General features: G+C 45.2%; 1 protein-coding gene across 2 annotated transcripts in view; it reads left to right on the top strand.

The window, feature by feature from the left end:
- Positions 1–15,458, top strand: part of fgf18a (fibroblast growth factor 18a) — a 97,644-nt gene that overhangs the window by 61,818 nt on the left and 20,368 nt on the right. The window contains exons 2-4 of one of the 2 annotated variants that reach the window (XM_030396141.1): positions 1,197–1,243; positions 6,336–6,515; positions 7,948–8,745. In XM_030396141.1, coding sequence (XP_030252001.1) covers positions 8,732–8,745 — 14 coding nt within the window. In that variant the 5' untranslated portion in view covers positions 1,197–1,243; positions 6,336–6,515; positions 7,948–8,731. Of the gene's footprint in view, positions 1–1,196; positions 1,244–6,335; positions 6,516–7,606; positions 8,746–15,458 lie in introns of those variants that run through there. The other variant, XM_030396142.1, reaches the window with a different exon arrangement.

The raw sequence follows: 15,458 nt of genomic DNA, 5'->3' as shown, positions 1-15,458 counted from the left end.
GAAAAAGCAGGGAGAGTATGACAGAGAGAAAAATATAGAAAATAAAAATGGGAGGAGAGAAAGTTAGAGAGGCAGAAAGAGGGAGCCTCCGGGGAGAGAAAAGAGCATAGAGTGCATTTAACTTTTTGACTCCAGTAGTCAGTGTGTGCTTGTCAGTAACAGTTAGCCTGTAGACAACAACACTTTCCACACACTGCAGAGGCACACACATGCATGCACAGACACACACACACACACTCACACACACACACACACAGGGCCATATGGGAATGACATCGTGCATAAGCCCACCTGCACGCTCTCTACAGGCACACGCACACACACATTCGGCAATCAGACATGCAAACAAACCAGAGTAGAAAGTGTGGCTGCAGCCCCGCCTCTCTGCATCAGCCTCCCCCACCCTCTCCAGCCGTTGCCCGTGGATACCACACAAACACTCCCTGTTGGGCAACACTGGGAGTCAGGAGAGGACGTACATGGGTCACACACCTCCCCAAGCGCTGCGAGTTTGAAAGCAGTTGTGTGCTTGAGCGTTTTTTGTGTGTGTGTGTGTGTGTGTGTGTGTGTGTGCATACGTTTCAGCCGTAAATCGCAGTGTTTTTTTGCACAACCAGTTTTCCCCCTGTCGTAGAAAATGTCTCCTTGCACAAACAAGCAAGTGAAAAACAGTGCTGGTTTCCAAGATGCTGCATGAAATATGAGTGTTGAAAGTGGCACTGGAGTTTGTGTGAACTGTCCAAGAAAACAAGGGATCAAAGGGGGGAAGAGAGAAAGACGAGCTCCAAAGATGTAAAAAGACTGACAAGATAAAATATGGGAGGATTAAAAGTTGGACGGGCGAGTATTGTTTACTACAAGTCTCCCTCACACTCTGATTTTTACTCATGGCGACCCTTATCCCTGAACTGCGACCTTCACTTGCTTGTCACAGTGGGGGCGCAGGCTTTAACGAGGCTTGTGTTTTATGAACCCTGAGGGATCGCTGCAAGCTGTGTGGATGTTGCTGTGTGCCACGTGCCTGTCATCATTCAGCAGGGTTGTTTTCTGAACATTTTCTGTGCCTCAGTCAAACAAGCTAATGCCTCTGACAGACGGGCTTACTGTTTGCGATGTCGAATCGATAGGTTTGCTGAAAAGTGAATCAATCGGTCCGTCAATGAATTGTGTTTTTTTTTTCTTTTCTTGTTTTACAGATCTTCAGGTTGTCTTATCACCACATGTCCAGATGGAGGAGAACCAAGTAAGGCGGCATGTTTCCTTTATCTCGGGTTTTGCACTGAGGGATTCGTTTTGATTTTTAGGGAAACTGAAAGACTACAGCTGAAGACTCTTTAGTACCTCTACAAATGGCACAATCTATTCTGCTTTGATGGGGTCAATCCTAACTCAAGCCCCAGGCTTAGGAAGCGGAACAGGCCCCTACCCATAGCTGTAATGTTTTTAAAGCCATACCAGCCAGCCACAAAGCTCCTTTTGCCCTTTGTACAGAACACACCAGACAAAACCTTGGAAGCCATCCACTGCAAAGCACATTCCCAAAGTATTTCTTTTTTTCTTCTTTTTTTACAAGTGTGGGATGGGGTCGAACAACAATTACGGTAAAATGTGACTAATATGTCACAGACACGCTGGTGTGTTTTTTTTTTTCTGACCTAGTCTTTCTTTTTTCCCCCTTTTCCAACCATCCATCCTCTTCTCTCTCTCTCTCTTCTTAAAAATTCTTCCCTTTCACTTCAAACCCCCGTAATTACAAACAAAAGCGCTGACTCTTCTCCAGCTGAAACAATGATAATGATGGAGAATAGTAAGTGTGTGTGTGTGTGTGTGTGTGTGTGTGCGAGCACATGTGTGTGTCTTCATCAAAGCGGCGTTGACGTTGATGGGTGTAGAGAAATATGTGGAGGACAGAGGATTAACACAATCTGGGCACAAAGCCCCACAACTGAGAAGATGGTGCGTGTGTGTGTGTGTGTGTGTGTACATTTGTTGACTCTGCCTTGATAGCAACGATCCAACACACAGCTGCTCCCTAAGCTTGGCATTTAAATGAGGCAAACCAACACTCGGAGCAAATGGGATACAGACAGAGGCGGCGACAACACAGACAGATAGAAGAGACTTGAGGAGCAACCAGCGGACTCGAGAGCAGGTTGCACTTCTTGTAAACAACATAACAGTTGAGTGTGTGTGAGACTGAGAGGGTGACGTGACCCTCGGAAGTCACATCTCACCTTTAAACACAGCAGGATGCACATCACTTGACCTCCAGGAGCACAAAGTACACAGCTAACGTGTCTTTCTTGTCGTCCATGAACTTCACACTCCCACATCAAAACCTGAATGCGCAGCCGAACTTTAGGCGCATACGTCGAGTGAGCGTTGCTGTAGTATCTAGACCACATATATGCATGGTTGCGAGGTAGAGAGAGTGTACTGCCTGGTTGTGTTTGGAGCGGGCCCAGGCCAGAGGAGCTCAAAGCACTGAATGTCATCATCAGAGCTGTCGGGGAGCCAAGCAGTAATCACACCCAGATCACCTACACACTCACGCCAACTTACAACACCAGTCACCCCAGAGTGGTGTGTGTGTGTGTGTGTGTTTGAAAAAAAAAGGGAGACTGATTGAGAGGGAGAAGGAAAACGAAAGACAAGAAGTATATGTGCATGCGGCAAGTATGCATCCTGTGTTACCGTAAAAAAAAAAAAAAAAGTGTGTGTACGCAGACGAGCATGTGGTCATAGTGTGAGTAGTGAGTGAGTGAAGGCTGTGAATGTGTGCGCCGTGGAGTGGAGAGGAGAGGAGGGTGTATTTTTTCTCTCCTCTTTCTTCCTCCCTCTCTCCATGTCAGTCTTATATCCCACCCCTCTATTTTCCATTTTTACATGCAGCTCCAGATGTGAAGGCAGTGAAATATTAAATTACAGAAATGGGCTTGTTTCTGCACTTCGGGCTGTATCAAAAACAACCCAGCCTCTGCTCTCTTCTGACCTGACACACACACACACACTTTCTCACACTTTGATAATCACATTTCAAACTGTGCCCCGACTGTACGCCGCAGGTGAAGAGAGCAAAAGTACAGTAACGCTTTTTTACTTATCGGGCAGCGCTGGTACTTTCGCTTCGGTGGCTCGATCGTGTGTTCAGACTTACGTGATATTTGTTTTCACTTTAGCGTGCACACTCTCAATAAACACTGAGTCAAGCAGCAACCACAGCTGGATCCTTGAGCTCTTGCAAAAGTGCCTTGAGGTGCACTCCCTGTAAAAACCACTAGATGCTGGCTCAGAGAAAAACTCTTGAAGTCAACAGAGCACTTAGATACAAATAAAAACATTGTTAATGGCCTCATGGTTCATTCATGCTGTAAGGTCTTGTTTATATCAAGAGCTAATAGGAAATAAATGGAACCCAAAGCAGTAAAAATTGTGATATAAACAGTGTTGTCTATACTTTTCTTGGTCAACACATGTCAATTTAACTTTGACAGAGGGAACAACATTTAAGATAGATGTGTGGTGGAATTCAGCCATCATTAATATTATTAGTTACACCTGTGCTTTTCCTCCTGTGACACAGGCTAATTGCAGTAGTCATTGTTCAGTGAAGGGGGTATTAAGTCTTAAAGGTACACATATTTGGATGGTGTGTTTGCTTGATTGATTTGTGTGATGATCTCTTATTCTCTCAGCTGTGGTGGCTGCCATTTGCTTCACCTACTTCAGCCTCACCTTGCTTCACAGTATTGCCCAAATCTGGAGAAACAAATTGCAGTGACAATAAGGGTACGTTAATTAATATCAGTAAATGTGGTAAAAAAGCATTAACTAACAGTCAATTAACAGTGTTCAGGTTCACTATAAGATATAAGTTTTTACATTGTTTAATAGTTCATAAAGATGCTGTTAATTTTAGTTAATGTGGTGATAAGCATTGACTAACAGTTAATAAATACAATGATAAGCATTAAAGCAATATTATGTAGGAATTGGCAATTTGTGAGTTTCTGAGTGCAACCCCACCGTAGTAAATACAAACCCTGTGTCTGTAACAGTTTGTCAGATGCAAGTTGCAGCGACAGAGACACATTACAAGACACTGAACCACATCACAATGATTTTGAAGCTGGTATTTTAAGGTAAAAGCTTCCATCATTTAGCTTTAAGTTATGGTTAACAAACTTTATTTTGGTAAAAGTGTTGATATTTACATTTGTAATAACTCATATTGATAACAGATGTTGATAATAAATGGTTAAATAAGGTAAAGCAATGCTTATTTAGAATTCTTACACAGTCATGACGTGGTACTTAAGAGATACATGTTCTCATCTTTACAATAAGGGTTACAATGAGCATTCATGAAAGGCCAGGTATGGTTTAATAATGCTTATACAGTATAACATGCTTAATATAAATTAGATTAGGCTATAAGTTAAGGAAGGTCCACATGAAGATACAGAAAACAGGGCAAACATCTGTATAAAGACCATGGAGTGTGTCCACTGATCAAAAACTTTAGCAAATATAAGACATAAGTTTGAGGTTGTACAAACAGTTTTCTCTTAATGAAATAGCTCAGCTGGATGTCCCTAATCACAACAATAAGCAGTAAAAGCAGTAACTCTGAGAGAACTGGAACGGCTGCACAGAGCAGAATTCTCTAAATGTCACGGTGGAATCCCAGAATGCTTTTCTCACATCTCGAGGGCTTTTGGGTGTATTGGCTGAATACACACACAGGGAACGGTTTATATGAGGAATACAAGTCAGTGTCAGTCAGTGCAGCCACAAAATTAGACTACAGGAATTTGGTTGGTGGTTACTGCTGAACCTAAAAAACAAATTACATGTTGTTTATGTTATTCTTGCTACTTCAACGCAATTTGCACTTCACTTTTAATACAAACAGAGGTGACAAGTAAAGGGTCATTCTGAAGGTAAGCAACATTCCTATACTTTCATAATGAGTACTACTGGCTAGATAATTACATTTAAAGGTAAATATAAAAATATGAGATTGCAAACACCCAGTCATAACACAAGTCCAAGACTTAAGATTTTTTAACAACCTAAATAGTTTAAAACTTGGACAACAGCAGAAGCTTATACAAATATGTCTTTACCCACCTGCTAAGTCTAAAATAAATGATGTTTCTTTAAAAGTGAATTGGACTTCTTCACATTTTGTGTTTTATATTCAGTAATGACTACTATAGCCTACATATATGTTTATGTCAATAATAGTGTGGTTAAATGAAAAGAACTAACATGTTTCCTTGCTTCACATCACAACACATCAGATCTTTTGTTTACACTGTGCATCACAGGCTAATATAGCATTAGTAGCTAGCATTACAATGTTACAGAATCCCCCCCAAATTTACGTCCTCCTCTCCGCACATATTGTTCTGAAAGTGTAGCCCCCTGCTCACCTCCTCCATAAACCCTGAGCTATCCCGGGGATACACACGACTTACTGATTGAGTGTAGACAACCTGATAGCAGTTTAGGATCACAGTAGAGTTAACACACTGTCAAATGCCATGCAATGAGCACCTCAACAGGGGGACAGATGAGAGTAACATGTGAGCATATGCTGGGCGTGTGTGTGTCTGTGCATAGTATATGAGAGGGGTGAGTGTGAAATGAGTGTGTATCTTCTGTGTGTGGGTGTGTGTGTGTGAGTGAAGTGTGTGTATGCGTCTGTTTGTGTGTGTGTGAGGGCTACCCTGCTCAGGGCATTGACTGAATTGTTTCCACATGTGTCTTAACGCAGAGTTCTGGGCGGGTTTGGAGGACAAGGCAGGAGAGGGGGGCTGCTATGGTTGGTGAGGGGGGGGGGTCAGGTTTCATAGCACCATGCAGCACATCTGGGCTGCAAGAGCAGAATTAGATTTCCCACGACTGAAAACACATAGCCTACACACACTCACATGCGTCTGCACACACCTTGATCAACCGCGATCGGTACACAAACATCTGTGATGTATAAGCAGCAAACATGTGCACCGATCACGCACACACACACACACACACACACACACCCTGCTACCACACACATTGTACAAGCAGCTACATGGCTCCTCATTTATGTTATGCAAGTGCTGCTTATTGTTCCACGCTCTGTTGCTTTTCAACCCCGGCCTTTTCTTATCCTCAACACACTCTCATGCATTCCCCCACACACACACATACACACTCAAACACCACTTCTTCCCTGGCACAGCTGTCCCAAATGCTGCGGGCACACGGGCGTTTCACTGGCACGACACGTGGAAGGAAAATCTGAATGTGTTCTCACTAATCATTCCCCTATTCCATCCACCCAGGGAGAGAGAGAGAGAGAGAATAGAGAGAGAGAGAGGACCAAAGGATGAGGACGGACGAGTGCAGGGACTGGACGACCTGTACAGCAGGTGTTGAAAGGTGAGGAGGCTGGCGGACAATGCGAGCGTCAGTGCGAGAACACGAGAAGAAAAGGGGAGAGTGACAGAGCGGAATAAAAGCAGGTTAGAGGTGAATGGGTAGGGAGAGCGGGTGGGAAAAGGGAGAAAAGACGGAGTGAGATGGGATAAATGGGGGCATGCCAGTTCCATAAATGTTTAATTGCCAGCAGGTTTATTCATGTTAAGAGAGGGAGAGGAGGAAAAAAAAAAAAGAGAGAGCTTAAACAGTACAAAATCTGTCTAGAGCCCCCAAATCTAATTTACACAACAAACAGAGAGAGGAGCGAAGAGAGGGCAAAAAACGGAGGGGAAGAGGAGAGAGGGGGGGGTGGAGTGAGAGAGAGAAAAGGAGAGGGAGAAAAATGCTAATTGGCTACAGTTGGGCATGTCTGGCCTGAGATGAAAGAGGAAGAGGACAGAGAATGAGGGAGCAGGAGGGAGGGATGAGAGTGAAAAGAGAGGAGTGAAGAAGCAAGAGTGTGGACTTACACAGACTGATGGATGGATGGATGGATGGATGGGAACATGGAGTGTCATCTGCAGTGTATAGCACATAATGTGTCCCAGCCTTTACTGCCGCTTTCTTTTCTTTTCTTTTTCCCTTTTAAACTGTTACGAGAGCCCTTTTGTTTTTCTTTTTTCTCCCCCTAATCTATGAATGAATTAAAAGTAAGGCCACGAGGCGGTAATGCCCTTTCATTCACACAAATAACTGTAGCGAGACATCATGAGTGCTGAGACTTGTTGGGAATGATGAAGCTATAGCTGAAGGGCAGTAGTCAGTAGTCTCCCACATCCTGTCAGGGGAAAAAAAAAAAAAAAAAAACATCTCAAAACATAATTGACTTAATCACCACCATCTCTCTCCTCATTTCACTGCTTTTCGTTAAGCAGCTCGTTGTTATCCCTCTCACCACATTAGAGACTTGTGGAAATGATTTTTCTTTTAAAAGGAGGAACCCAGTTTGACTGTCAGTGGTGCAGCGGGCGTCACTCAATGATTGACATATGGTCAGTGGCTACTGTTCATTGTGCTAACTGTTAGAATGGATGAGAGGAAAGGGCCGGCCGCACAGTGTTGTGTTTCACTACTTATTTACACTGCAGCAGTATTTCTCCATCTGTGGATGCATAGACATTGAATGGAATCCACAAATGAGTCAGATTGGACTTTCCCAGCTGTGCAGAGGTTTGGCGTTGTCTGCTGTGCTGGTGCAGGGATACTGGAACTGTTTTGACTTGGCGAGTCCTTCCTGAATTGAAACAACTCGTAAGCTCCACTGCTACAGAAAAAAAAAGAAAGAGAGAGGCTTAAAATTCTATTGGTCCCCTGCGCAAAGTGTACCTCATACTCTCTCTGTTCATGGCAGGACCCCTCTCCCCCTCACCTCTCCCCATTTTGTCTCTCACTCTGTATATATCTCCCTTTCTGTCTCTCATCTCCTGTTCCACCACATTTTACACCTCCTCCACCCTGCCTCCTCTGTGGTTTCAGTTAAGCTTATTCCTGTATTACCCCAAATCCCCCCCCAGCCGGCCACGTGTGGAGAGCTGAGCCCAAATGTCACAAAGAGAACATGATACCAACTTAATAGGTCAGCATTGTCCGGAGAAAGGTCAGAGTGTTCCTCGGGCTCGGCCAGCCTCTGCTCCCGGCCGGATGAGAACGTGCGTGTTGCGCCTGAACCGAAGGTAAGGACATTCTTAAAGAGTCTCTCTCTCTGTCTTTCTCCCTCTGTAAGGCAGACTTATGTCTCCAGGCTGATACAGCATCTGTGCTTTGTTAAACATATTACTGTTACGCAAGAAACTGGGGCAAAGAACAACAACACTTGCTAAATATTTTGTTTATTGAAGTTAAAAATGCGTTCAATTGCGGTCATGAATCCCGCTTGAGAACCCTTCACTCTGATTAATCATGAAAACAAAGCAGCCTTTAAAAGGAAAATAAACCCCGGGCAGGCCACTGGTGGAGAAATCGCCTTCAGTGTGTACCTGACTGGGTTTGGATTTGGGCCAGAACCGGGCCAGGAAAGCAGGTCAGGGGGTGCTGTTCTGCGGGAGATCTGTTTGGAGTCTGCTCCGTGTGTGTTTTTGTGTTTAGCGCGGTTTAGTCAGTCTCCGATTTACAAACATTTAAGGCCCCGCTGCTGCGCTGTTTCATTTTTCATTTAGTCGCAGCCCAAGGCCATGTCCCAGATTGGAGACTGCTACCCAGCACACCGCTGCACTCCGCTCCAAGCCGCTCCCCTCCTCATCGTCTGGTCTGGTCTGAGGAGATGAGGACCTGCCGGTGACCCCATAGACTGCAACACACACACACACACAGACACACACAGACACATACACACACACATTCTTGCACGTTTCTATATGCGCGCTTAGGAGAGCAGACATATTTCTGCCCGTGCACACAAACACACAAGATCAGGGGCCAAGAAAACACAGACAGATAGGCAGACAGGACACACACACACAGACAACATGCGGAACAAGCCGCCTAATTCCACTAATACAAAAAAATCTGCAGACACAGACAGGTATGACACTACAAACACAACAAGAGACATTACACACACTCTGGTGCACAGTTATGTGTTTAGGAAGGTTAACTCAAACACACAGGCAGACAGATATACACACACACACACGCACACACACCCTGAGACACCTGATAACCAGTCACATGCCATACTGCACGGTCCCACATACACACACAAACATGTATAAACAAACACAGATGCATGACCACCACATCTGAAACCGACCCGCACCAAAACACACACACACATACAGGGAGGCACAAGTGTGTGCACACAAACACACACCTGTGGTTTTGAGCCAGCGCACACAGAGAACTCTTTAGTCTTTGAGCTGTCTGTCCCACTTAAAGTGAGCGCCGCTTGTGAAGAGGACCTGACAGACAGAGAAAACACACACACGTACACACCTCGCGTACACACACTGCGATGAGCACACTGCTGGAGCAGAAGACCTGACTAAGCTGAATTTCCCCCTGCTCCCCTTTCCTATTTTCCATCTGCCTCAGCGTAGGAGAACCTGTGTGGGGAAAAATAATGCCCACCATACACACGCCACGCTTCACTTTCTTTACTCTCGCTGTGACACACACACACACACACACACACACACACACACACACACACACTGCTGACTGCTCCGTCAATATCTACAGTTTCTTTCTGCGTTCTGTTTGCTGACTTCTTTCCATGCAGCCTCTCAGTATTCTGTCTTCACTCCTTCCCCCCGATTTCATCAACTCCAACCTTATCTCTCGTCAGTACCCCTATCTCCTCCATCTCTTCTCCGCCCCCCTCTTCCATCCCTTTGTCATTTCTGTGGTGCTGTGTGGTTGACCAACAGCCAGGGGAGAGACAAGTGCAGGAGTGCCGGCCAAACTTGCCTGCCTCTCCGCCCAAATTACATGGGACAGTCCCAATTACCCTGTGGCCAACCAAAGCATTTCCTGGGTTAGCACTGGTGACGCGTGCCCCCCCTTTGCTGTGGTTACAGGGGGTGTCATTAGACGCTTGTTTTACTGCAACCCCAAGAACGTGCCCGCCGGCCGCATCCACGCCACGGGAAGCAGGGCTGCAACGTTCCAATAACTTTGCTGAGCCTGATGGATGACAAATGGAAGAACGTTAGGGGCAATACTGGAGCTCGTAGTAAAATTCCTGCCGGCCAAGAGGGAGATGCAAAGGGAACGTTGCAGGGAAAATAAGAAATTCTAGACGAGCTGCTTTGACTTCTGGGAAGCAGATAAGTGTGAGCCGTGTGTTTTTGTGGGATTTCAAATCACTGGCATTAGATAAAGAAGGCTTTCTGGACAGGTTATCCCTGGTACTAAGCAAGGTGTAAAGCACGGATGTGGAGAGGGTAAACAACATACTCTGAGAGGTTTGGCTGGACAGCAATGCTGAAGGCTGGAAATTTACAAAACAGGCTGTAATAACGCATACAGCTGTAAGAGAAACACAAAATGGGAATGAGAGGGATGTTAAAGACAATTCAAAAAGGAGGGAAAATAATTTTGTAGGCTTTTTACCAGACACATAAATGTATGTGCAGGTCGGAGAGTGACAACAGCCGGAAAAGAAATAATTATTTACTCAAGTACTGACGTAATTTTGCTGAGTGTTTCCATTTGATGTTGAATTTATAATTGTTACACTGTGCATGAGAGGAGAACTATACTTTGTACTACATTCTTTTGACAGCTTTATTTACAAGTGACTTTGCATATTAAGTTATTATATTCATAAAAATACCCCTAGCCTGTAAAATATCATGCATTGTTATTGATTTATTTAATAGCCCAGAAGTTTACAGAGAAGATCAAATTATCTCCCTGTCGACACATCTAAAGCCTTTAAAGGTGCTTGTTACACGCCACTGTATTAGTAATTATAATCTAATAAAAGTATATATTTAATAGTATGAAATATTAAAAAAGGGCCTGTTCTGCACTTATTTCTGTTCACAGGATTACAGAGAAACTGCTAAACAGATTACCACAAAACTTGGATGGAGGATGGGTCTCGGCCCAGAACAGACCCCACTCACTTTTGGTGTGTATCTGAAAAAAGGGCCAGATCAAGGAATTTTTTAACATTACAGAATCAGCTGTATTTGGGTGGCTTCTATCTATGAGTGAGTACAAATAGGGGGCTGTCTTGGCTTGACAGAGGTATGCATTCTACAGGGCGCCATTCTACATTTAAGGTCCAATTTGTAATAAAAGTTGATTTTTGAGTCTCATTCCCAACTCGACCAACAATGCCAAATCATCACTATTTGACAAGCTGGGAATGGGACTCAAAATCAACTTTCTTTCAAATTAGACCTTGGATCACCAGTCAACATCATTTTCCTGGCAGATTTCGTGCTTGATGGCAAAACCAAATTGCAGCTCTTGAAAGCGAGGGTTTTAAGGAACCAGTCTAAATGCTGCTGGCGTCTTTATTGTAAAGCCAAAATGTTGTGCAATCAGCATGTATTTCATAACGATAATTTAAAGCAGAAAACTTGTTTATTGCCAATTTAAGTCAAACTTTTGGGACTTTTACGTGTAATAGAGTCTCTTAACATCGTACCGTTACTTAAAAATGTCAGTATGACTTGCACAAGACACACTGTCCATGTCCTACAGTATGTCATAGCAAAAATTGAAAACATAAACCAAATTGCCATTTTTTCTTAAATTAGAACCAAACAAAGGAGAGTATGGGGAGGGGCTAGAAAAACAGATGAATCTCAAGGAGGAAAGTAGGCAAACGGAGAGGGGAAAGAGTAGGCGACTGACGCACGGAGCGGGATGAGGGTTTGGAGGGGGCGTCTGGCGAGAGGCGGAGTGACGTAATGGATGAGAGGGGAGAGGGATTAGCTGAGTGACAGAGATGAAGGGATGCTCTCTGGTGTCATACGTCCTCACTCTCACTCCGTCCATCATTCAGCGAGCGGGAGCGTCGCGGGGCTCGGAGAGTGTGTGGCAGCTGTGCATGCTAGCTGTGTGCAAGTGTATGTGTGTGTAATCAATTTGTTTGCATACATTTCAAAGTCTGTTTACGCACGTGTGTACAGTATGTATTAATAGTCCGTCTGTCAATCTGTCAATATTAACGTGCACCATGTGTCTGTGTACAAATTGTGTGTTTTATGTTTGTATGAAGTATGTGTGTGTGTTTTGTATGCATGTGTCTACATGCAATGTGTCTACTTCTCGTTGCCCATCTGGTGCTGCTATGCTGTGCTGAACAGCCAGCTCTCTAATAGCTCCAATAAGCCTGTGGTTTGCTGCCTCATACACACACACATATATACACAGATATGTACACACTGGTGCATGAACACACACACACTTACTTACACAGTTAACACAAACCTTTACACACATGCCTCCTCTCGCTGTTATTCTTCATCCAAGAGAAAGAGGCCGAAAAATGACCATTTATTTACTTTGAGCTGTGGGGCTGCGGCAACACCGCCTGCCAGCACCAGAAGAGAGAAAAAAAGAGTCAAAGAGCGAAACAGAGGAGGGAGTAGGAAGGCAAAAGGTAGGCGAACAACAGAAGAGGACAGAGGAGGAGGAGCGGTGGACGAACAAGAAAAGAATGAGCCAGAAGGAGCCACAGGTTGAGAGCGAGGGAGCGAGTCTGCTGGTGGATGTGGAGCAGCGAGCTGTGGTTTGGTCCAGTGTAGCGTTTGGTTGTGTTACAGTCTGGCTGCGGCTTGTGTGGGTTGGGTTGAAAACGAGCGGGGGAAACAAACCCGGGCAAGAAAAAGTAGCTGAATTCTCTCGGAGCACTTGAAAGCACACATTACAAGCGCTTAATAAACGTATCTTCCAAGTGATTTTGGTTCGTGCCGAGGTTGTGTAAGTGACTGATGAGACGAATTAAGGTTCACCTCATCTATTGCAAATATTTTGAGTTGTATTTGTGTTTATCCAGGTCTACTGGAGAGAGCGCGCCGCCCTTCCCAGCCTGCTCCTGGCTGAGGCCGTTGGGGCTCCGTTCAGTAGCAGAGTGTCTTTCCAGCTCGCAGGGCCGCACTGGGTCCAGGTCCAACAAACTGAGAACTTATTTACATTCGCGGGGGGAAAAATATGCCTTTTCAAATATGCCTTACAAGCCATTTCTCGCCAGAAAAATATTTCTACACATGTAAACAGGACAAATTGTCAACTTAACTTTGACGTGATTCCCCTGGATGTGGTGGATTACGCTCAGATTCAAAGCCAGGTTGTTCCAGTTTATCCGACAAAACAGGTCTCTCTTCAACTAGATGTTTATTTGAATCCCCCTTGGGAAAAGGCAGGTGTTGCCAGTGTACACAGGCCTAATGTGGTTTGGGGAGTTTACCTTCGAGCACAAACTACAGGTGCCTGTAGGAGTGTGTGTGCTGCGCTGCACACAAGATAAGATGCCCGAGATGGGAGGAAAGCATATGTCCCACAACCCCCTAAGCAATGAGGTCCGAGTCGGCAGAGATGATACAACCGGATTGACTGACTGACAGACACACACACACACACATTCACACACACACAAACACACACACACACACACTGCTCTACTCCGAAGGCCAAGGTTGCCACAGTTACCTGCTTTCTGTTTCTGTTCCCTCTTCCGCTCTTTTTCATCCCTCTCTCTCTCTCCCTCCCTCGTCTTCTGTTAATCTGTTCCAGAGCATTGTGATCGCATGGAAAAAAACATAGCAAGTGCACATATTTCCCCCTTAGCCAAGAGTGAAAACACACACACACACACACACACACACACACAGGGTTGGGGATGGGGTGAGGGGGGCTGGGAGAAGGGGGGGGTGCATGATGGGGAGAAAAAAAAAAGCGAAATAAACTGTTTATTCAAAGGCAGCGCTGAGCCCTTTTGTTGTGGTGGGGACCTGTCTTTTATTAGCAGCTTGAAAAGCCTTCAAAGGCTGGAAAGACAGAGGACATGCCAACAGACGAGTGTATACAAGGCAGAGGAGAGGGGAGGGGAGGTGGGGGGGTAGATGTGAGAGAAAGTGGGGGACGGTGAAGGGGACAAGGCAAAAAGGTTTTAGAAAGAGGCAAACGAATAAAGTCTGGGGACATGAATGGGTAGAAAGGTCTCGCAGGGGGGAGGCGGAGGAGGAAGAGGAGGAGGTGATGGAGGGTTGAGAACTTGAGATGGTACCACTGGCAGTGAGGACACAGAGCGAAGGCCAGCGCAGAAGGAAAAGGGGGGGTGCTGGGACTCTTCCAGATGGACCATAATATGGGGAAACTGTTCCGAACTGTTCTCATATGTTTGCAGCTTTTTACACTGGCAGGACTTTCACAGCGTCTTGTAACTGATTTTGTCAGCGTGTGTGTGTGTGTGCATGTGTGTCTGCTGGGGAGGTTAAGAGGAGAATGATGTTTTATATCAGACCTTGATAGTTGAGAAAAAAAAGTCCTGGCCGAGACTCTGTGTATGTGTCTATACGTAAATCTGTACACAGTTATGAGTGTGTGTTTGTCAGCGTGCTGTGTGGTAGGTGTTTGTGTGCATAAACTTACATGTGTTAGCGAGATGGATGTATTTGGGGATAGCTTGAAGAGGCAAAGGAGACATTCCCTCATTGCGTAACCTCATCTCTTATCTCTGCTCTCAAAGCAAACTGTCAATGCTACGTTCCCGTCTCCCCCTCCGCCCCCCCTCTCTCCCCCCTCTCTGTATCTCTCTTTCTGGATCAAGTCTTCAAGGGCACAACCGTTTTGCTTTCCTCCTCACTCATCCTGCTTTCCATCTCATCTCCTATTCAAGCTGTTTGTCTACTTTGGAAAAGTGCTGTTAAAGTGATGTGGCCAGTATGAGCCAACCTTAAAGCACTGTGTGCGTGACAGTGTTTGTGAGCGTGTGTGTGTGTGCGTGCGCACGTGTGTGTGTGTCTGTGTGTGAGCGTGTGTGTGTGTGTGTGTTTGCACTGAAAGAGAAAAAATAAGCTGATGGTATGAACCATGTGTGTACGTCTGTGCATAATGCGTGCAATCTATTTTAGCGTTTGTCTGTTGTGTGTTTGAGTGCGCCTGCCCGTGCACGGTGACCGCTCTTGAAGCTGAATCAAAGTGCTCTGCTTTCAATAAGAGTCACAATCAGCAAAGTGGCAGCAAGCAATGACATCACTGCAGCTGGGTCCCCAGCTGGAGCACAGAAAGGACTTTGGCAAGTGTGTGTGTGTGAGTGAGTGTGTGTGGACGTGTGTGTGTGTGTGTGTGTGTAAGAGAGTCAAAAACCAGTGTACGCATAGTTTATTTGTAATATGCATATTTCATGCAATTCGTAAACTCTGCGGCGGAGCAAGATGCTAGCAGGTCTGTGCCAGTGTCGAACCTTTCCTCGCCACCTTCATGAGAGTGTGTGTGTGTGTGTGTGTGTGTGTGTATGGTGGCTGAGAGCGTAAGTGAGATTTCCAACCTCAGTCGTCCCCATCAGTCTCTCTGCACATTCTGTGCCG

The sequence above is a fragment of the Sparus aurata genome, chromosome 18, assembly GCF_900880675.1.
Source record: "Sparus aurata chromosome 18, fSpaAur1.1, whole genome shotgun sequence".
Taxonomy (NCBI): domain Eukaryota; kingdom Metazoa; phylum Chordata; class Actinopteri; order Spariformes; family Sparidae; genus Sparus; species Sparus aurata.
Note: the sequence above shows the minus strand (reverse complement) of the source record. Positions and strands in the feature narration are given on the sequence as shown.